We start from the raw sequence: 21,955 nt of genomic DNA on the forward strand, positions 1-21,955 counted from the left end.
GGTCCAAAAACACACGTTGGTAGGTGCATTGGTGACTCAAATGTATCCGTAAGTGTGAGTGAATGTGAGTGTGTGTGTTGCCCTGTGAAGCACTGGCGCCCCTCCAGGGTGTATTCCCGCCTTGTGCCCAATGAGTCCAGGTAGGCTCTGGACCCACTGCGACCCTGAACTGGATAAGGGTTACAGATAATGAATGAATAATTGGAATCTTAATCCGAGAATTTTTTTTCTTTAATTTTGTTACAATTCTATCATTAAGTTTGGCACAAAGTAGTATGTTTGGATGTAAATTAACATTCTGTATAGAACAAACAGAAATATTGCACAAACTTGGTGCACAGGATATATTTATTTGATGAGTTTACTACGCTGGATTTTTTTTGTCTTGGATTTTGACCTTATTTTTCTCTGTCGTGACGTCACGTCTGAAAACCCCTCCCCCCTTTACTCTGTTTTGACATCTTCACTTCAGTCTCTCTCTCTCTATCTCTCCATCATCATCCTCACTATCTCTCTTCCTCCACACCTCCTTTCTTTGAGCGCCTCTCTCTCTCTCTCTCTCTCTCTCCCGCTCTCTCTCTCTCCCACCCCCACTCTCCACCCCTCCCTCTCTGTAAGTGTTTCTCTCTCTTTCTCGCTCACAGAGCGCATCGCTCGGTGCGTCTTGTCTCCGCCGCGCTCTCGGTTCTCCGCTCGGTTCTCTCGTCATGTCGAGTCTGTTGGAGAACCCACTGCAGGCCGTGCTCTATCTCCGCGAGCTCACGGCCATCGTGCAGAATCAGCAGAGCTTGATCCAAACGCAACGGCGGCGTATCGACGCTCTGGAACGCCGGCTCGGTGACCTGCTCTCGGAGAACCGGCAGCTGCGGGACGTGGCGCACAGACACACCGCGCGGCAGCATCCCGCGCCGCCGCCGCGCACCTCTAGCCTCCCCCGCGGGACCACCACCAAAGCCCCGGTTACGGCGCAGGGATCCTGTGCGCCTCCGCCGCAGCAGCGCCTCGCTCCGCAGGACATGCAGCTCGTGCCCGCGGTTCCTGCCAGCCGCAGCCTGGAGTCCAGTCCTGAGGATGCGGGGGAGCAGTGCTGCCGCTCGCTCGTCCCGCAGAGCCGTACCCTCAGCCTCCCGCGCAGCTCCGAGTAAGTGGCCCGCTCAAAAACCACTCACGGCTAGTGTGACTTCGACCCTTCGCGTCCTGTTATTGTTGTTGTGGGAATGTTGTTGATTCATCGATTTTGAACGTGTTCTCAGGACGATCACAATATCAACAGAATGGTTTTCTTAAGTTGGGGGAGGCACAACTACATCGTTCCAGAAACGTTCCCTTAACATTTAGTCGCGGGACGGTTTGGTCTTCAGCGTGCTCATATTCAAAAACGTTGTTTTCTTTAGGTTTAGTATAGGCATCATTTCCAGAGGGCACGAGGGAGTGGTTAAACTATGCACTAATTATAACTGTGCAACACAAACCCCTTCCTGATTATCTTTCATAATACTAATTCAGGTAATTGGATTTTTATTTTGTTAATTATAATTTTGCATATACCCAAAGTTGTCGAATAGCACCCACTCCCCAAATTAATATCAATGATTTTGTTCCCAAGGTATTTAATTGAGCCAGAGGAAGCTTAGTCCAAAATAAATAAATACATTTAAAAAAGGAGTAAAAGATTCTCATAGCCTTTCATTATTTTCACTGTCTCTCCCTGGGGTGGATGACAAAATATTAAGTTGAAATGATCTCAGAACATTTTTTCTTAACTTAAAGGATCACACCCCCATCTCCACTCAAAAAAAGTTTAAAGAACATTCCTGAAATGCCACACACATTAACATTTGAAAATGTCGGATTTGAAAATGTTATTCCTAACATTAAGAGACCCTTTACATAATGTGAGTGGAGGTTTAGGGAATGTCCCCTGTTAGCTATATCTGACTTCAGTCACCTTTTTAAACCAACCACTGCCGTGCAGAATGGAGGCCGATCACACGCCTCAGAAATTACATAACAGAGCCTCTTACCGTGTGAGTGCGCTGATGTAGAACTACTAATCAATAATTCAATCAGCGATGAATCTTTTCCCCTGTGCAGCTCTTCTGGAGTTGAAGCTCTGGAGTCTACTCCTAAATACTCACGGCCTCCTTTAACATGTGCTTTAGTTGAGATTGGATAAGTATATGATTGTGAATTTTCGTTCGTGTGGTCTAGTGTGCATTGCATTCAGGTTTAATTGCATATCAGATAAAGAGGACCATTTTGTTTATTCTGGTTCTCATAAAAAAATTGATTTTCAGTTATATACATATCGGAGGTGGCAAATTCAGGTCCAGAAAACTGCTCTGACACCTTAGCAGCTGGTCTGAGATGATTAGAAAAGTCAGGCAGTTGGAAGGAAACCCTAGAGAGAAATGTAATTTTTTCTTTTGCAAATTCTTACACATGTACAGGGTGAAACAGAACAGCAGTGCTCCAGAAGCAGTTCTGCATAATAAAAATTATACAGTACAATAATTACATAGATACAGTATATACAGTACAAGACAAATTGAATACAACAATACACACAGAAAATACCAGTAGACGACAACAGGCTCATGCACTGACTGATGCAAAATATTAAAGTAAATGAGTGTATATAACTTTTTATATACAGTCTCATAACATATGAATCATATAAATGATATAATATGTGAACACTGAAGTCACTGAAATAGCAGCTAGTGCATGGTAACCAATAAAGTGTTTAATATACTGTATTATTTTTGTTCTCTGTAAACAGCCAGCCCCACAACATAGAGTCTCAGATGACCCTAACACACTGCCCCATATGACAATGTGTGTTAATATATGATTCCCCTAAATGCATCTTAGCCTTTAGGTTGTCTTAACTAATCAAGAGATTTTAGTGTCATGCTTGTGTTATATTTGGGAAACTCCACTCTGGGCCATCAGCTGATAAACACTAATATTATTTTAAATACAAATTACATGAAGTTCCTTCTCTTTGTATTTTGACTCAGTCACTGCTAGTGCGAAATGTGGAGTGTGGAGCTGGTGATTTAGTTTAAACTGATCTGAGTGTGTTGAGGTTCAGAGAATGTAGAAATTCTTTTTTGATAAAAAATTATTCTATTTACTCTGTTTTTACACTATATTTTTTCTGGCATTTATATATGTAACAACATGTTGTTTGAATAAAACAAAATCACACTTAACTCGACAAGGAAGATGGTTCTAAATAATACATTTGCACTGTCAAATTAACAACAGAATACATTTACAAATTACAGATTATTTTATAACAAATATCCTGATTTTATTTGAAACAATGCACAATGGATCTTATGGAGATTACTTTAGAAAAAATGTTAATGCATTTATAATCCAATTAATATTTAGGTAATATTTCAGCCTGCTTGGTAATTTCATTGTTAATTTCATTGTTGCAATACACATCAAGTGATTTTACAAATAAAAATCTTGTTATTGTGAAGTCTTTTTTATACCCCAAACTTTAACTGTGCATTTCTGTGTTTGTGAGTCCTCAGTGCTGTTAGATCTTGTATTGTTTTGCAGGTTGTAATCTGTCAACCAGTTGAATGCTTAGAAGAAGGTATGAGCATGTAAATGTTTTAGGGTTCGCTGGCTTTGATGTGTCATTCTGAGTTATGAATACATGTAATATTTCCTAGTAAACTCCTACTAAAGAGATTTAGTAATACTTCTTCCAGTCCTCTTGCCATCAGGTTTTCTATTTCTTATTCCAGGTCCCTGTTGCTATATATTACACAAATGCAGGCTTCATTTTAGTGCATTTTTAATAGTTTTGTCTTGAGCTCCGTCAGGAGCCATCCGGCTCATGCCACAGTCATCTACATGGGTTTAGAAACATAGAAGATGTGTCTTTGTAAATATACTGTGTTATTTTAAGGAGGTGATGATGGGAACAGAAAGCTGTGTTTGTTGCAACAGTATAAAAGTGTGTCTGTCAGATGGAGTGACTCCTGATTAGGGCTTTAATGCAGTACGACCCTAGGCTTCAAAGACAGTCATGTTCATATGAAGCTGTATAAGACAAGAAATCTAATGCTCAGAAATGACAGAGTGCATGTGCATGCACAAAAATACACACACACACACACACACACACACACACACACACACACACACACGCATACAAACATGCAAGCATACAGTACACCACATTGTGCAAATATACTGTGGCGTATAGTACTGTGGAATATAGTGGAGCATTAAGTGAAATTCCCATAGAGCTTGTAGAGCTGATCCGCCAGCTGCATCCTAATCTACTCTACAGATTGTGTATTTCTGTGTGTATTTTGTTCTTTGTGGGGACGAGATGTCCTGGGATGATTGAAAACAACATTTTGTAGTTCGTGTCAGGACATTTGGCTTGTCCTTATATATAAGAATGCATGCATATGTGTGTGCATAAATCAGAGAGAAATACTACTTCTCTTAGAGCCACTCATCTGCTCCAGTGCATCTCTCACACTACATTTATGCTGTGCCTCTGAGTGTATGTCAGCATGTGTGAGTAAATAGTTTTCCTTCTTACAGGAAAAATAGCTGGAAAATGTGTTTGCTTTATTAAGTTGCATAGAAACATTTTATTTCCCTCTGGGAAGGAAAAAGCTTTGTGTGTGTGTGTGTCTGCGGGAGCCTGTGTGTTTCCCAGTAGGATTTGAGCTGTAGGGATATTAAGACTATGTCTGGCCTGCACTCTGTCAGACTGAAGTCAAAGTTCTGTCGTCTTAATCACAAAGAATCACTCAGTGACAGTTTTAGCTGCTTGTTTGTCAATGCTGCACATGCAGAATATGAGCATTACTGCAGAATCTTTTTCCCATTCTTCTATTTAAACAAAAGATTTTCCCAGAAAATAAAGGGCATTGTTTAGATTTACATAATGTAAAACTTCTTATGTAATAGTTTTACCATCTTAATACAACCCTAAGATTGTATTTTAATGAATGTACTACTAGTGTAAAAAGCTTTAAGGACAGGGTCAGAAAGGTGTGAAATTTGGAGGCCAAGTTATGATAATATATAGCGAGATAATATTAATAAATTGTGTTAAATTATAAACAAAATAGAATATTGATAGGTGTTAATATATCTACATTTATGTAATTGATAGAATATTTATACTATTTATTTATGCTGTATATCTGAGCAGATTTATGGTCCAGTACAGGACAAATGATTGTGTTATATATCTCCACTGACAAAAAGTAAATTTGGCTTCACTCATTTTCTTTTTAAGACAAGTAATTACTTCAGGTTTAAACTCTTTGGCATGAGAGAACGACAGAAGACACAATGTTGGCAAATAAGGAGATTAGGACAGCTCAGAGAAAACAGAACAAAAATGAGAGGCAGCAGGAGCGTAGGCAATAATGAGAAAGATGAAAAATTTAAACTGAATACCTATTAAGGCAAGTGATATCTGTCGAGTAGAGCTATATTATATTTATATTTTTTGCTCTAGGTTTTTTATGGTGCCTCAAGTTTTAGGAGACTCTGGCAGCATTTTATCTCTGTGCAGCTCACTGAACAGACCTTGAATCGGTCAAACAGTGGACAGTGCATCTTGTATATATTTATTAGCTGTTTGTGTAATTCTGACAAAGTATAAACCAGAAAGCTGTTGTTTTAGTTATTATTCAGTTATTATTCAAATGTCACTGTGGTATTCTTGTCTGATTAAACTAATGATATTTTCAAATCAGCACTGCTTCCTATTGCTCCCTCTGTCAAAGTTGCATCTTCCATCCTTTGTTCCTGAAAGCATTTTGACATTTTCTAATTAGACAAAATAAGATACAATACACGGTAACTGTGTGGTATGTAGACACCTACATTTCAGTCAGAATATATGTTTATCCCAACAGTAGCATGTCAAATGTCTTATAACATCATCCTCAATCCATCATGAACAATTCCTATAATTACTCCTTCAGAGAAAACTGAACAGAACACTATAACTGAGCACTTAGAGAATGCTTCTCATTTTACATTAACCAACATGGCACCACTTTTTATAAAAATAATTCGACCGAAATAACGTAATGATCACACTCATGCCCTGAAACAAACTGTTAGAAAGTTTGAGCAGAAATGACAGCTAACTAAACTACAAGTATTTAAGTCTGTCTGTAAGAATAGCTTCATAAAGACACTGACCTCAGCACATTCAGCTTATATCTCCACCTTGATTGAAGATAATAATAATAATCATAGGTTAAAGTTTAGTACTTAAACTTAAAAATATAGATCAACCTTATACCTTTAGTTTTTAGCAGTAATTATAAGAATATTTCAATAATAAAGGTTTTAGAGAAACCTTTTTCTAACATTTTCTAGTAAAATGGTTCTAGTAAAAAAAAACTCTGACAATCCAGTTAACTGCAGTTGCTGTCAGTGCAGATTCTGAGTACAGTGCAACTACAGGCAGAAGCTTAGACTCCTTTAGTTTACTTCAGGGAACAGACCTAGTTAAACTCCTTTTCAAAATCACTGTTGTACATATTAGACCCCATTCCTACAACTTTACTCAGGGAAATGTTGCCAGAAAAAGCTTAGCCTTAATTGACAATAATTAAAGCATCACTAAGCCTTGGCTATGTATTAAAAACTTTAAATTCTCTGTCTCTGAACATGGATAAAGCTAAATAGACGGCAGTTGCCTTCAGAAGAACATGGTGTGATCACTTTAACGTTGAGCGATTTAACATTGACAGCTCCACTGAGGTCAAGAGCACCAAATTCCCTTGATGTTCACCTGGTACAGCACCTCTCCTGGTCCCTCAATACCAGCTCAATACCAGTGAAGCCTGAGAAAAGCAGATCTCCCACTTCCCATTCTCACCATATTCAATAGTGGGACCATAGAGAATGTCCTGAACAATGCATTGCTAGCGTCTCTTTCCCTTCCATCACAGACATTTACACCACAGGCTGCATCTGCAAAGCAACCAGCATTGTGGGCAATCACACACACACACCCCTCATACACACTCTTCACTCTCCTCTTGTCTGGAAAATGGTACTGAAGCATTCAGGCCCTCACATCCAGATTGTGCCACAGTTTCTTCTCCAAGCTACCAGAATGGACTGAAGGCACACACACCCACCCACACACACACACACACACACAATCACACAACTCCTCTTTAAACAATAAACTTCTTTATATTTGCTGCTAAGTGAAGGATTTCTGAATGTTGATAGATCACACCATTTCACAAACCAGGCTAGGAAAAATAATTGGGGTTACATAAGCAGGGTTAGCCTTTTTAGTGCCTACCTGACCAATCATTATCAGGGTGCAATTGTATTTAGAGTTTTGTTAGTTCTTAATAATGTTAAACATGAGGTACAACAAGTTTTAGGTCCTTTGCTATTCCCGTTGTATAGGTCACCACTAGGGAATGTTATCCATAAACATTCATTATTATTGTTATCAAACTAAATATATTTGTATAGCACTTTTTACAACTGATGTCACAAAGCAGCTTCACAGCTTGAAACTCTGGTCAAACTACATACAAATTATTGAAAATGTTCACTGTAACATCACATAAGTCTGCTTTTATGATCATGTGTACTGATGTAATCATAGTAATAATAGTAATAACTTTGTGAAGAGTTTGGTGTGTTCTCCCTGTGTCCCCGTGGGTTTCCTCCAGTTGCTCCATCATCCTCCTACAATCCAAAAACACACATTGGTACGTGGATTGGTAACTAAAAAGTGTTCGCAGGTGTGAGTGTGTGAGTGAATGTAAGTGTGTGTGTGTCACCCAGTGAAGGACTGGGGCACCCTCCAGGGTGTGTTCCTGCCTTGTGCCCAATGATACCGGGTAGGCTCCAGAACCACCCATTACAGACAATGAATGAATGAATAGTAGTAGCAATAGTAGTAGTAATCATAGTAATAGGAGTCCATGAAAACTTTAATGGAGGGTGGGCAGCTAGTCTGAGTCAGAGGTTATGACATGTCATGTCAGACAGTTCCAGTGTCCTGGGGTTGTGGGTTTGATCCCTGCCTCAGGTCACTGGCTGTGAGGAGTTTGGTGTGTTTTCCTTGTGTTTGCATGGCTTTCCTCCCACTGTCCAAAAACATATGTTGGTAGGTGGTTTGCCCACGTAGAAGTTTACAAGTGTCCATATGTTATCTTATCCCCGTGTGTGGTGCCTTGAATGTATTTTTTATTTATCCTTTATTAAAACAGGCAGTCATAAAAAACAGCTTCTGGACCCACTGCAAAGCTGAACTGGATAAGAGGTTACAGACACTGCATGAATGAATGCCTTCTACTCAACATTTCAAAAGTGCTGGAAGTAAAGTGTCTACCTTGATGTTTAATTTGAATAATTTTTCTGTTTCATCAGGCACATCTGTGAAAAACCTTGGCATCATAATTCATGGTGCCCTTTAATAAACATATAAGTAGTATAATGAACTTATTACATGTTATGAACCATTGCGCCTATTTATATTACAAGGTGCTGGCTGCCTATGTGCTTTGAATTATTAAATTTACTAAGGGAAAGAGCCTTTTCATATAGAGCCCCTAAGCTTTGGAATTCATATCCAGGACTCAGAAAAAGTCTTTATGTCTATTTTGTCAAGCTTTTGGTAATTAGATTCCCATTATATAAAATATACAGATCTGGATGTTCAAGGACATAGAAAAGTTTTGTTGCCCCACTGCTCTCACATGATGACTCAAGCTTATTGAGGGACACTGATATATCTAGGAGACCTCAGGTCTGTGCTCACTTCTACTTATCCCTTTTTAGTTACGCTGTACTGATGAGATCTGCCAGAGCTTCAAGTCATACACTAATTATTGTTACAATGTTCAGTCACCCAGAGTCAAATATCAGACCTAACTCTCTGTATGATTTTCTGCTGAGCGGGACTGCCTCTCCCTCAGATCTGATGCTGGGGAAGATTTTCCTAGTGGGGTGTCCTTGCCGGCCTGTCATCCAACTAGCTCTGACCATGAGATGGCACAAATGCTTTAAGATTTGCAGATTCCAGCTCATCCCCTATAGAGCATCTGTATGTGTTTGAGTATCTCACCTTCACATCACCAGCTAACCACTGAGACTGGGCTTTTAACTAGAATGGTTCTGTCTTCACCAGATTCAGATTGTTGCTTCTTAACACAGCTATTAACACAGGGATAATAGACCATTGTACACTCATTATAACTCTGTAATTCTTCATTAGCACTGGTGTCTGTTTATACACTCTTAATAATCTGTAATAACACCTGTTATAAAAAGTGCTCTGTCTCTCTCTCTCTCTCTCTCTCTCTATATATATATATATATATATATATATAGAAAACCTTTCTATATAGAAAACCTTCTCATTCAACATTCTTTATGAAATTTTAAAAGGAATTGTGGGGAAATGCTGTTCTCTCTGGTTTGTTTACATTCAGAAGATCTGCATCTTTTAAGGTGGGAGGGTGTGTTTGAGGAGGTAAATGGCATACTGGATCAAGAAACTTTTTTTTTTGCCCATTAACAGACACTGGGCCTTCATAAACACATTAGACTGGTTTCTAGTGCACAAACAGACTGTGGAGCTAGCAACTTGTGAGGAAACATCACCAGAATTTCATAAAATTTGTTTTTTGATTAAAATCATGAATGTCACCTTTAACAGGAAGTTTGTCTCTTTTTGCTGTTTAGATTTTAATTCGGTCACTAGAACATTTTTGAGGTCATGTTGATGATGGATTATAAGTTCTGCATCACAAACATTCCAACTCATCTCAAGCATCTTAGAAGAATCTCTGCTGCTCCATACACAGGTCCACTGCTCAATAGCCCAGTTGCCTAGAGCTTTATATTTCCTTTAGGTTGGTCTGGTTCACAAACATCACTCCTTGTTAGACAACTGAATCCGAACCCTCCCCACACCCTACACATACTCACACATACACACACACACACACACACACACACACACACACACACACACACACACACACACACACACACACACACACACACACACACATTTTACTGGCAGTGTTTTTTGATGAAAACTATACAGATACATTTAGATACCTGTGTCAGCAATGGGTGCACATTTTAAACAAGTAAATCTACAAATTAAAATAGAATTTTTAGTGATATAATGCAAATAATAATTGCAGTTAAAAGACTGTAAGCAAATCTGAAGTATAATCCAATCCCATTAATGTGTAAGAAAATTCTGTCCAAGACAGAAGAAAAATGAAGCTGGAGGGCATGTTCTGCACTGCAGATTTGTGGATGTGTTAAAAGGCAGTGCTTTTTTCTTCAAGGTTGAGGTCCAGTACAGATCAAAAGGCTGTGTAATGAGAAAACCAACCAATCTGACATTTTTACAAATTATTTATAGTATTGTGTTTGATAAGGGTCACCAGAAGCGAATCAGGGAGCTCTATAGTGCCCCCTATGAAGAGGATTCATATTGAAAACGTTACTGTATAATGAATCAGTGAATAATGAATCAGAATTGTACTTTGTGGAATAATGAATCAGTGTCCTGGTGTAGTTAATGTACTGTAAATTGCCTCAATCAATTTGCATATTCCCTTTTTATTTCTACAGGAGCCAGACTGTCCTCCACCAGTTTTGCTGCCCTGCCCCCGAAGCTCCTGAGGGAGATCCCATTGACCGTCCCAGGTGAGGGCTTGGCACCTGGCTTCTCTTTCTTAATGTTAAGTGTTTCTCATGTTAAGTTAGAAGAAAACATCCATAAAAAGAAAAAGAGAGGGGAAGGGAGGGGTGGCAGTGAGTGGGATGGAGGGATGGTAGTGAGGAGTGGAGGGAGGGATGAAGGTCAGCTAAAGATGTGAATGTGGTTTAATGCAGTGTGTCTGGCAGCCCTGTCTGACAGACTGTAAAAGTCTCTGAGGCGAAAGAACAGCATTAGTACTCAGGTAAGGAGCAGGAGATGGCAGTGAATGCTAAGTTGAGGGAATATTACATGCATAGAGAATGTGTGTATTTGGATGCACGAGTGTGTGTGTGCCTGTAGTAGGGAGAGAAAAAACATTACTCAAGTGGAGAGCAAGCCGGAGTGATGCACTCAGGCACTGGATGTTGAGAGAGTGTGAGTCTCTTGGGATGGTGTCAGACTGATTTTAAAGTCATGGTTGTATTGGACATTACAGAAATACATGAGCTATATTTATAGCTGCTGCCTTTCTGTGTCCTTTGCTGCTTCTTAGATGTTTTATACACTGACAAAAATAATCATGGCAGAAGAACAGAAAAAATGTGTAAAATTAATAAAAAATAGCTTGTCCTGTGCACATAGTTTTCCATTGATTCAGTGGGACGCTAAGAAGCTGTTAATATAAATTGTGAAATATTACATGCCTTGTGCCCAGTTATTCCAGGTAGGCTCCGGACTCACAGCGACCCTGAACGAGATAAGTGGTTACAGACAATGAATAAATGAGTGAAATATTATGTGTTATAAACTACGATCAGACCTACTGATGAATATGATAATACTATGTATGAGTATGATAATAATACTGTGCAGTAAAATAAAACAAGTCCACAATTCCTTCAATGACAAAATATTTGATCATATCTCAAGGTAGATAAAGTCACAGCAGATGAGTCATAAACACTACAGAAGGTATATTCTACCTACAATTCTGTTATACCAACACAGTAAATTCACCAGTGTTAAATCAACACTATTAGTGTTAACGTAACACTAATAGTGTTGATTTAACACTGGTGAATTTACTGTGAAGTATTCTACCAATTATTCCATCAATTAATAAATTAATTGGATACGAAAAAACCTTTGCTTCATTAAAGAGCAACAGGGCGGCACGGTGGCACAGCAGATAGTGTTGCACTCACACAGTTCCAGGATCCTGGAGGTTGTGGGTTCGAGTCCCGCTCAGGGTGACTGCCTGTGAGGAGTTTGGTGTGTTCTCTCCGTGTCCGCGTGGGTTTCCTCTGGGTGCTCCGGTTTCCTCCCACGGTCCAAAAACACATGTTGGTAGGTGGATTGGCAACTCAAAAGTGTCTGTAGGTGTGAATGTGAGTGTGTGTTGCCCTGTGAAGGACTGGCACTCCCTCCAGGGTGTGTTCCCACCTTGCGCCCAGTGATTCCAGGTGGGCTCCGGACCCACCGTGACCCTGAATTGGATAAGTGGTTACAGACAATGAATGAATGACAAATCCTCCGGGGTTTCTGATTTCCTCCCACAGTCCAAGAGCATGGAGGTTAGGTGAATTGTCTTCTCTCATAACTGTCCTGGTGTGTGAGTGAATGGGTGTGTATGTGAAAGAATGTGTTTGGCTGCCGCTTCTCGCCAGTGTGTGTGAATGTTGAGAGTTGATTGTAAAGCGTCCTTGAGTTTCTAGAAAGGCGCTATATAAGTGTAACGTTAAATAAAACACGTTAAGATGCATATTTGGGGCTCCTCATCCTGGCTGGGGTCTATAAGTCAAAGGATGAATCGACTGCCAGTCTTTCAAAAGTAATAAAGTGGTGAAGCATTAAAAAAAGTTGTATTTTTTATGTAAAATGAGTTAATTATAATTAGTACTGTTAGGATTTTTTTGGTTTCAGGCATCTTTTGGATAATTAAAGATGCACCGGGTCAAATTGAACAACATTGCTGTTCCTGACAAATGAACATAACAGGAGGGTTAAGGACACCTGATAAAGCCTGATAGCAGTGCTGAAACAGTGTATTCTCTTTGAGAAATCCTCAGTCCTGAGCAGAGCTCTACTGGAATTTCAGCCTGACATCCTGCCCTCTGAACAATCACATTACAGTCCTGGCCCAGCGGGTTGCCAGGTCCAGAAACATAGCGTCTTGCAGAGAACAGAGATAATGTTAGATTTACTGGACCCAAAAGGCTTCTGTGACCTTCTAAAAATCTACATGACCAGAGAAGCTGTTGAATGAGAAGAAATATTGGCCATGTGATTGAAAGATAGAGGCAAGCAGCAAAACTGCCAATACTGATTCAGAGTTGGCTAAATTTCTCCAGTAAAGGTTACAAAAATGGGGTTACAGATGCATAGGCAATTGTTTTTGTGTTATATTTAAAGAAAATGTGGCATAGCAATTATTAAAATTTATAAAGACTGCGTGACAACATATGTGAAAGGTATAACAGAGTTTTAGGGCCACAGCGTTAAAAAAAAAGATTCCAAGAATAAAGTTAGAATTCTGAGAAAAATATCTGAATAATTGAGAAAAATCTTGGAATAATTGAGTAAAAAAGGTCTGTATAATTCAGAAAATAAAGTCAGAATATTTAGAGAAACACTGTTTGTTATTATTTTCTATAATACGTAGACAGACAGACTCACACTCTGTGCGCCATGAGTGAGTTGTGAAAGAAGCAGTCAGTGAAGTGAGCAGAATTATTTATTAAACACATCCTCACGACATGACGACTAACCCCCTCAGTGCAGTCCCTGATTGTGATGCATAAGGCTTAATTGACTGTGATGCATAAGGCTTTAATTTATTGTACGAGTCCAAGCCATATCGCAGTGGATCCTTGTGGGCACGCCGGAGTTCCACTCGCTCTGGATCTATCATCTTTCTGATCATTAATTGTATCCTGTGAAACCATGGGTTCGTTCACCGATTCAGGGTTTAAACGCCAATCACAGTCTGGTCCTTATGTGGAAGAGAACTGGGTGTTTATTCCTGAAATCTATACCACAGTATAACTTCAGCAACACACTGCATTCCACAATTACACTGATAATGTGTCTGCCCCATTATACGTGTAGCGAATTATTCTGAGATTGTTCTCAGAATTATTCAGAGATTGTTCTCAGAATTCTAACTGTATTCTCTGAATCTTTTTTTTTTTAAAGAAACTAAGGCATATAATTGTGTTTTCTCCATAATGTGTGTGTTTTAAATAAATTAAGGAGTAAGAGTTTTGTTTGAAAAGCTTGCATTTTTTGCCTATTTAATGTGTGACAAAGAATTCAAGCTCGGTTCTACACCTCAAATATAAGCATTTCACTAGTAGGTAGATGTTGTAGTGACATTATGTACACTCGGTTGTGTGTTTTAAATGGATAAAATGGAAAAGGAGGATAAAATTTTGTTTATGAACCTAACGCTAACTTCAGCTTCACATAGTTGTCTGCTTACTGCAATGATGAATACTTTTCTGTGTAAAAGATTATCACACATTCTTTTTAGCTATTACAGTCAAGTTCTTAAACCTCTCTCTTCTTGCCTTTGTACGTTCATTTTACCTCAAACTGGCAAAGTGGTAATTCTCCGTGTTGCTGAATGCCATGCTCTATCCGTGACTGTTAGAGTGGGTGGAAATTTTGTGAACTTGTTGAAATTTTAATCTTGTTGTTTTGGCACTGACTGGCCACCTATTCTCACCAATACTATCTGTGCTGTCTTGTATTGTATTAGTATTGCTGTGTCTATGCCTTTTGGTGTTCTTGGTGCAACCTGTGGTATGAGAAAGGCATTCTGTTGTTGTTGTTGCTATCCTTTTTTGAACCATGCAGTCAGTGAATTTACAGTCAAAGTAGATAAATACTGCACAGAACTCTTACATAAAGCATTCAACCTACCTCTTCTGTAGTATGAGAGCTGAACTAAAATCAGTGTCAGTGACAAAAAAGACTGTCCAATCAAAACATGTATCTTTATTTTTGTCCATTTCAAGTTTTCTACATCATTTGAACTCAGCAGCTGTTTCATTTTCATTCCTACTGGTATGGACCAGTAGGAATGCTCCAAAACTACTTGGAATAATATCTTTTTGCATTGAGTTGGACTGAAAGTTTAAAAGGTTTCCTTCTCCTGTTCTTGGAGATAAATGTTTTCATTGGACAGCAACTAAATTTAACCGTCAGTACTGAAGAATCTAATCTGAGATCAGTCTTCTAACTTACAGCTGCTTTGAGATCCCTGCCTGTAAATGTGACATTTACTTCAGTATTATATTTCACAGTGATTCATACTTGTGTAAACACACTGACATTCTGAGAACTTTTTTTAGACCTGGATGGGGTTTGGGAAAAATGTGGTTAAATATTGTTAAAGAAATGGTTTGTTTTTCGCTCGTCTGCCTTCGCATATGACATTGATTGACATCCCATTCTTAATTGATAGGGTTTATAGCTTTTGCAACTATAACAGCTTCACCTCTTCTGGAATGGCTCTCCACAAGGTTTTGGAGTGTGTTTATGGGAATTTTTGACCATTCTTCCAGAAGCGCATTTGTGAAGTCAGACACTGATGATAGACGAGGAGGCCTGGCTCGCAGTCTCCGCTCTAATACATCCCAAAGGTGTTCTATCAGGTTGAGGTCAGGACTCTGTGCAGCCCAGTCATGTTCTTTCACATCAAACTCACTCATTAATGGCTTTATGGACCTTGCTTTTCTGCACTGGTGTGCAGTCATGTTGGAACAGGGAGAGGCCATCACCAAACTCTTCTCTTAAAGCTGGGCAGAGCCCCACTCCTGAAAAATAACACCACACCATAATCACCACCTTAAAATTACAACTTAAAAATCAATGTATTGCTCCACTGACCTGTAATAGTGAGAATAGAACCTCTGTCATTGCAACTCTATGCTCAGCACTGCAGAAACTGCACAGTGTTACATTTGGAGGAGGGTAGGAAGGCACCCCATTCTCCACCATCTCTGAAATTCAGGGACATTGAGTCATTAGCAAGAGATTTTGATCTTGATTTTGATCTTGAATGCTGATGCCATTGAGCTCTTGGCAGTCTTGAAGAAGCCCATTCTATGACCCTACTCTAATTATTAAATAAAAGATTGCATTTAGTAGTGTCCTTCATAGATCTTTTGGATGACTATAGCATATGGCTTTTAATATATAGCTGTGTCCTGTTATTTGTATATGGCATTCTGCAGTATCAGCCTGGTGCCAGGAAGGATGTGGTGTGTGAAGGGCAGCTTGTTCTGTCTTCCATTCTCCACCTCATATGAAAGAGTTTAAGATATTATAGTGACCCGCTTACTGACTATTTTGCTGACTGAGTGCCCAGTCAGCATAGTGTGTGTGTGTGTGTGTGTGTGTGTGTTTTTTGTGCAAAAGAAAGTTCTCACACTTGCCTTCACGCAGAATGAGAGGCCGGAGGAAATGTGGAGTGTTTAGGAGTTTCAGATGAGTTGTTTTGCAGAGAAAAGTGTGGAGAGCTAATCTCTCATGATTTAAACATGCGTTCACAACTTAGCACTGAGACTTTCATTCTCATGACACACTCACAATGGCTTTGTAATGTACGGAATTATGTAAGGCTCTGTGTGTGTGTGTGTGCATGTGCGTGAAAAGAATTGCAATGTTCTGTTTGTAGTTTTGGGGGATTTTGTCAGTGAACAGTGGACTGCTCCAGCCTGCTCTTGTCTTTATAAACCACAAACAGACACTCTAGATGCTCGTTATGCATTCGCACAGCCTTTGGCAATAAAACACCACTGTTTCCCAAAAAAGAAAGACATATTTTTGCTGCCATCAGGAATCAGCTACTAATGAGTCAAGCATACATTGTTATTTTTAAGTAGGCATAATTATTAGTAGATAAATACACTGTACTTTTCACTGTAGACAATAACACTGTACTTATCACTGTTACCAAACTCTGTAGACACCTGCTAATCCAACAGATTTTACAACCCGTTTGTGACATTGTTTAGTTTTTCTGGCAGGCTTTACACTAGATGTAGTGAAATTACTGTGGGGATTTGATTCTATTCAGCCACCACATTATTAATGACTCAGGTATGATGTTTGGTGATGTAGTTCTTGATTGCAAATTAGGGGTGGGCGATATGGCCTTAAAATTATATCACAGTATTTTTGCAGTATTTTTGCATACTATTAATTTCAAACTTTTTTAGAAAACTAAAAATATTTGGTTGTAGATATTTGGTTATTTTTTTTTATCAACAGTAACTTACCCAAACCTTGATTTGTTCTAAAATAAATCTGAAAAAAGTACAGAAATTGTGGTACATATAAACATCAAACATCTTATAAACAACCAATATAAAAAATACCCTTAAAAAACAAAGCAAATACAAAATGGACACTATGCTGAGTCAGTGTAGTCTGACTGTTTGGATTATGAATCTCCATGTACTGAGGTGGGTGCTGTTGCTTGAAGTGGTGAAACAGATTAGTTGTGTTTTGTTGTTACTGCCTTCTCACATATCTTACTTAGTGTAGAGAATATTTGTAATTGTATCTGATATTTTGTAACTAAATCAACTAGGTAATAGCAATATGCCATAGTGTGCATCATTATGTAAACAAGTCAGAATATTGTTATTGTTGTGATATGGAGAAGAGAGCTTAGGACTGAAATGTCATTGGTTCAATTCCCATGACCGGCAGGAGAATTGGGGGCGGTGGGAGTGAAAAAACAGCACTGTCCTCCTCCCTCAATCCACGGCTGAGGTGCCCTTGAGAAAGTCATTGAACCCACAACTGCTCCCTGAGCGCCAGGGATGACTGCTGCTGCTCTGGGTTTGTGTTCACAGTCACTAGTGCATGTGTGTTCACTGCCACTGATGGGTTAAATGCAGAAGACAAATTTCGTTGTAGGTTGTACAATGACAAATAATTGCGCATTTAATTTATTTATTTATTTTTTTTCACAATCCTATCACAAACTCCACTCTAATCTTTCTCAGTAGCAATGCATGAAACTCTGTCACTGCAAAGACCATCTGGTGAGTTCTTGTCCTTGGTGGACATAGGCTCTTGTGCGACTGCTCCAAACTACACCATTTTATCTGCAGTGTCTTTCTGTGTGGATTATACAAGCTGTGTATAGGTGTCTTATATAGCTGAACTCACTAATTGGAATATTTAAACATTACTACTACTACTACTACTAGCATTATTGAATTATAAACATTTGTTAACCCTTTCTGCACCTCTTATTAAAATGAGACATTGACAGATCGAGGGTTTTTTTGTTTGGGAAGGGATCAAATTATTGGTGGGGACAATTCAATAACTGCTGGATATTGGTGGGGACATGCCACTTCCGTCCATGCTAATTCTATACCCTTGACAGAATGTCAATTGTAACTTGAGTTGTATAGTTTGTCAGTCTGTGTTTAATTTTGTGCATTTAGCTAGGGTGACCAGACATTCTCTTTTACCCGGACATGTCCTCTTTTTTAGACTTTAAAAAATGTCCGGGGGCGGAATTTCACAAACGTCCGGGATTTTGTTTTTCTAGAGCTTACATAGAATTTCGAGAAGCGTTTTGTTCACAAACTAGTCCCGCCCTCCCCTACTCCGTTTGGTTTGCTTGAGTGAGAAGGGGGAGTGGTGAAGTAGCCTAAAATCTTCTGATTGGACGGTCTGACTGTAGAACTACCGTTATTGGTCGATAACCTTCTCTGTAAACATTTAATTGGTCAGTCTGCACGTCAGTAGTCCTTATTTACGTCAGGTAAAGCTCATGTACCTACCCTCATCTCGAGCAGCTATGCCGAAACGTAAATATAAGTTCTCGGATGAATTAAAAAAGAAATTCCCATATTTTGTGTAGCAAATAAAGGTGTAAAGGAGCTAAAAGCATACATAGGTTAAGCTATGCATACAACGGCAGCGAGGGGCGAGAGCTCATCAAACCCCCCCCACATTTCAGATCTGGTCACCCAAATTTAGCTGTCACCCAAATTAAGATTGACTTCTACCTAAATTAGCTTCTTCAGCAAAAAATAATCATGGAGAAGGAATAAAGTAATATCCTCACTTCTTTTCATCATTTACATTGTTTTACTCCATCGTTTGGAGGGCTCTTTGCCATTTTTGACATGAGCAGAGAAAGAAAGCCTAGCATGTCTAATCGAGCCATTTTGTTTTTTACTTGTTTACTGTCAAAGGGATTTGTAAGCACATTAAACTGGTTTCCAGTCTAATGGCTAGAGAGCAAAAATGGTGAGGAAACATCTTTCATTTTTGGTTACAAGCTATATTGTCATCTATTTTGTTTGAGCACTCTTCATCTGTGATGAGTTTGGTGTGGTCTCTCTTTGTCTGGTTACTGGTTCCATCCTAGGACCCAAAAAAGACATGGTAGGCTGTGTGAAAAGATCAACAGGCATGTGAGAGTGTAAAAGTGGCTGCATGAGTTGAGTGTGTGATGCCCTATGATGGAATGTCACTCTTTCCACAATCGGATTCTTACCTTACATTATCACCTATCTACACACTCCATTAGATTCCATTGCATGAATTTGACCAAGATAATCTACAGAACTTTTGGTAAAATTCTGAAGAAGAGTGTGAGTGCAGAACTACATTAAATTTGAAACTAGTTGTTGTTAATCATGTTTTTCTGATGTGGTGTTAGAACAGCTGAACTAGATTTTAACAGAATTCAAAACAACTAGTTGAGTTCTGGACTCCTTTACAAACTAACTGGAACAAATCCACATTCAGATTAATCTGACTGGTTCTAAGTAGATGTAGAACCAGATACTGTGACAGTTTCATGGCTCTATCCATAAAGCAACTGCTACTACTTTTAGGGTGTAAGGTCAGTATGAAATAAGATTCAATGCAATTTTCTTCTTTACATTTTTATTATTTTGCTGAATTTTGCTTATTTATCTCTTACAACATCATTGATGTAATAATCTATGGTGCTTATCTCCACTTAAAGCCACAAGCAATTTTACATGGATTTATCAAAGCAACCACAAGCTTTCAAACGTTTGTTTTATTATTATTATTATTGTTATTATTATTATTATTATTATTATTATTATTATATTTTCCCCTTTGTATTTTAACTTCAGAAATTCCACAGAACGCTAAAGTTATGGCAGTATTTCTGCGGCAATCTTGTGGAACCAACAAGTGTTGCACAGTATGGCATGCAATAATTAAGCAATGTTAATTAGCTCTGAGGGCACACAGGGTTCTGATTCAGTTTAGATTAAAAGACTGTAAATGTAGGTCATTCACTTCTCAGATGTGAAATGTGGCACCGCCGCTGAGAATCTGTGGTGGAGGTTGTTCTGGTATAGACTAGATTATCTGTAATTAATTTTAGTAGGGGTTTGCAGGCTCTGTGGTGGCAGGTTGTTCCATGACGTTATGGCTAATGGTGCCTCTGTGTGAAACTTAATGGAGGAGAGCTGAGTTTTAAGCAGCACTTTAACTGCTGGAGCACTGGAAAATGCAGCATAGCCCACAGAGCTTATTGTAGCTAGAGGAGTGATTATAGTACATACACTTGTAGAGTTTACAAACAGGCTCTCACTCCAGCATGAAGTCACTACAAATTTACTACATGAATCCAGGGAATATGCCCATGTTATATCAGCAAACTCTGTGACCACAAGTGGATGTACAATTGAATCAGAGCCCTACAGAAATTCAGCAAGGAGAAGATTGGGTGCCTTTGATTTTAGAGCAAGTTGAAATCAAACATTTAAGCCAATTTAGAGAATGAAAATAGTCTGTTCTAATTCTGTTAAGCATAATTAGCATAATTTCTGACTTGTTCTACAAGACAAGGTAAGTGAAAAACATTCAAGAACTACAAAATTGTACCCATAATATTTTTACTTGATTTAAAATTACACCACTTACTGAAAGCCAAAAATGGCCTTGTTAGCCTTCTTAGCTTTAATAGATTTAGTAGACAAAATCTAATACAGTTTTAGTATTAGTAGAGTTTTATAATGTTTATAATGCCAAAGAAATCTGCAATTGTAGTGTAATGCTAAAGAAAATTGTTATTCAATTATTTTTAAATAATTAGTGCATTCATTTAAAACAAATAAATAAATAATTAATTTACTGTAACTGCTTTGTCCAGTTTAAGAGTGTTTAAGAGACAAGAACTGATTTTATTTTCTCTGAGTGGGTCGGATGGCTGTCCTTCTCCCCTCATAACAAGCACAACATCAGTGGCAGTGCAAGTTTCTGCTAGCTAGCAGAGCAGATCTAGGCATTAAGAGCTTTCCTCCAAGCACACTGAGCTGTCCTGTGGTGTTGTCTAAGCAGTCATTTGAAAATAAGAAATAAGTGGTAGTTGATTACACGTGTCTTGTAGGAAGCAAGTGTTTGTCTTCATCCTTCTAGGGCAGTGGCATTGTGCATAAGTGGGGGAGTTGTAGTTAATGGGTGGAACCGGCAAACACTACGTTTGTTGGTAGGTGGATTGGCCACTCAAAAGTGTCCGTAGGTGTGAGTGTTTGAGTGAATGTGTGAGTGTGTGTTGCCCTGTGAAGAACTGGTGCCCCCTCCAGGGTGTATTCCTGCCTTGCGCCCAATGATTCCAGCTAGGCTCTGGACCCACCGTGACCCTGAACTGGATAAGCGCTTACAAATAATGAATGAATGAATGGAAAAATTATTAAAAAATGTAAAAAAAACAACAATAAAGTGTTGTAATTAACCCCTTAATTGGAGTGATGTAATAAGATTTTGGGAGTTGGACCACGCTGGAACACTCAACCCTATATATACCCTCCAAACTCATTTCTACATTTCTACTACATTTCTACAACAGACAAACTCACTGCCATCTCCGCCCTATCTCCGTCCTTCTCTTCCATTAACTAGTTCAGTGGGGAGCTTGGTGTCATGCACATGCCTAAGCCACCCTCACATCTTGCTTAAAAATATACCTGAGTTTGCCTCCTCATTTCAGCCTTCCCAGCCTACACGAGCAAATTGGCCAGGACCAATGGCAAATGCCACTTCTGATACACACTTCTTACGAATAAATCCCTTTGATGTGGATACTGAAAAGTTGGGATTTTCTGTAAAATGTAATAAAAACCAGTATATGTGATTTGCTCATTTAACTGAATCTTTATATAACTAAAAAATCTAGATTCTAAGGATATCTTAGAACCTAATGTTCTAAGGATATCT

The 21,955-nt window shown here is 38.8% G+C and overlaps 1 protein-coding gene across 2 annotated transcripts in view; it reads left to right on the forward strand.

Moving 5' to 3' along the window:
* Window positions 1–707: 707 nt before the first annotated feature.
* iqsec3b (IQ motif and Sec7 domain ArfGEF 3b) overlaps window positions 708–21,955 on the forward strand; it is a 40,849-nt gene continuing 19,601 nt past the window's right edge. Inside the window, exons 1-2 of one of the 2 annotated variants that reach the window (XM_066684832.1) lie at window positions 708–1,141; window positions 10,645–10,719. In XM_066684832.1, coding sequence (XP_066540929.1) covers window positions 708–1,141; window positions 10,645–10,719 — 509 coding nt within the window. The remainder of the gene's footprint in view (window positions 1,142–10,644; window positions 10,720–21,955) is intronic. The other variant, XM_066684833.1, reaches the window with a different exon arrangement.

This window comes from Hoplias malabaricus, chromosome 11 (assembly GCF_029633855.1).
Source record: "Hoplias malabaricus isolate fHopMal1 chromosome 11, fHopMal1.hap1, whole genome shotgun sequence".
In the NCBI taxonomy this organism is placed as follows: domain Eukaryota; kingdom Metazoa; phylum Chordata; class Actinopteri; order Characiformes; family Erythrinidae; genus Hoplias; species Hoplias malabaricus.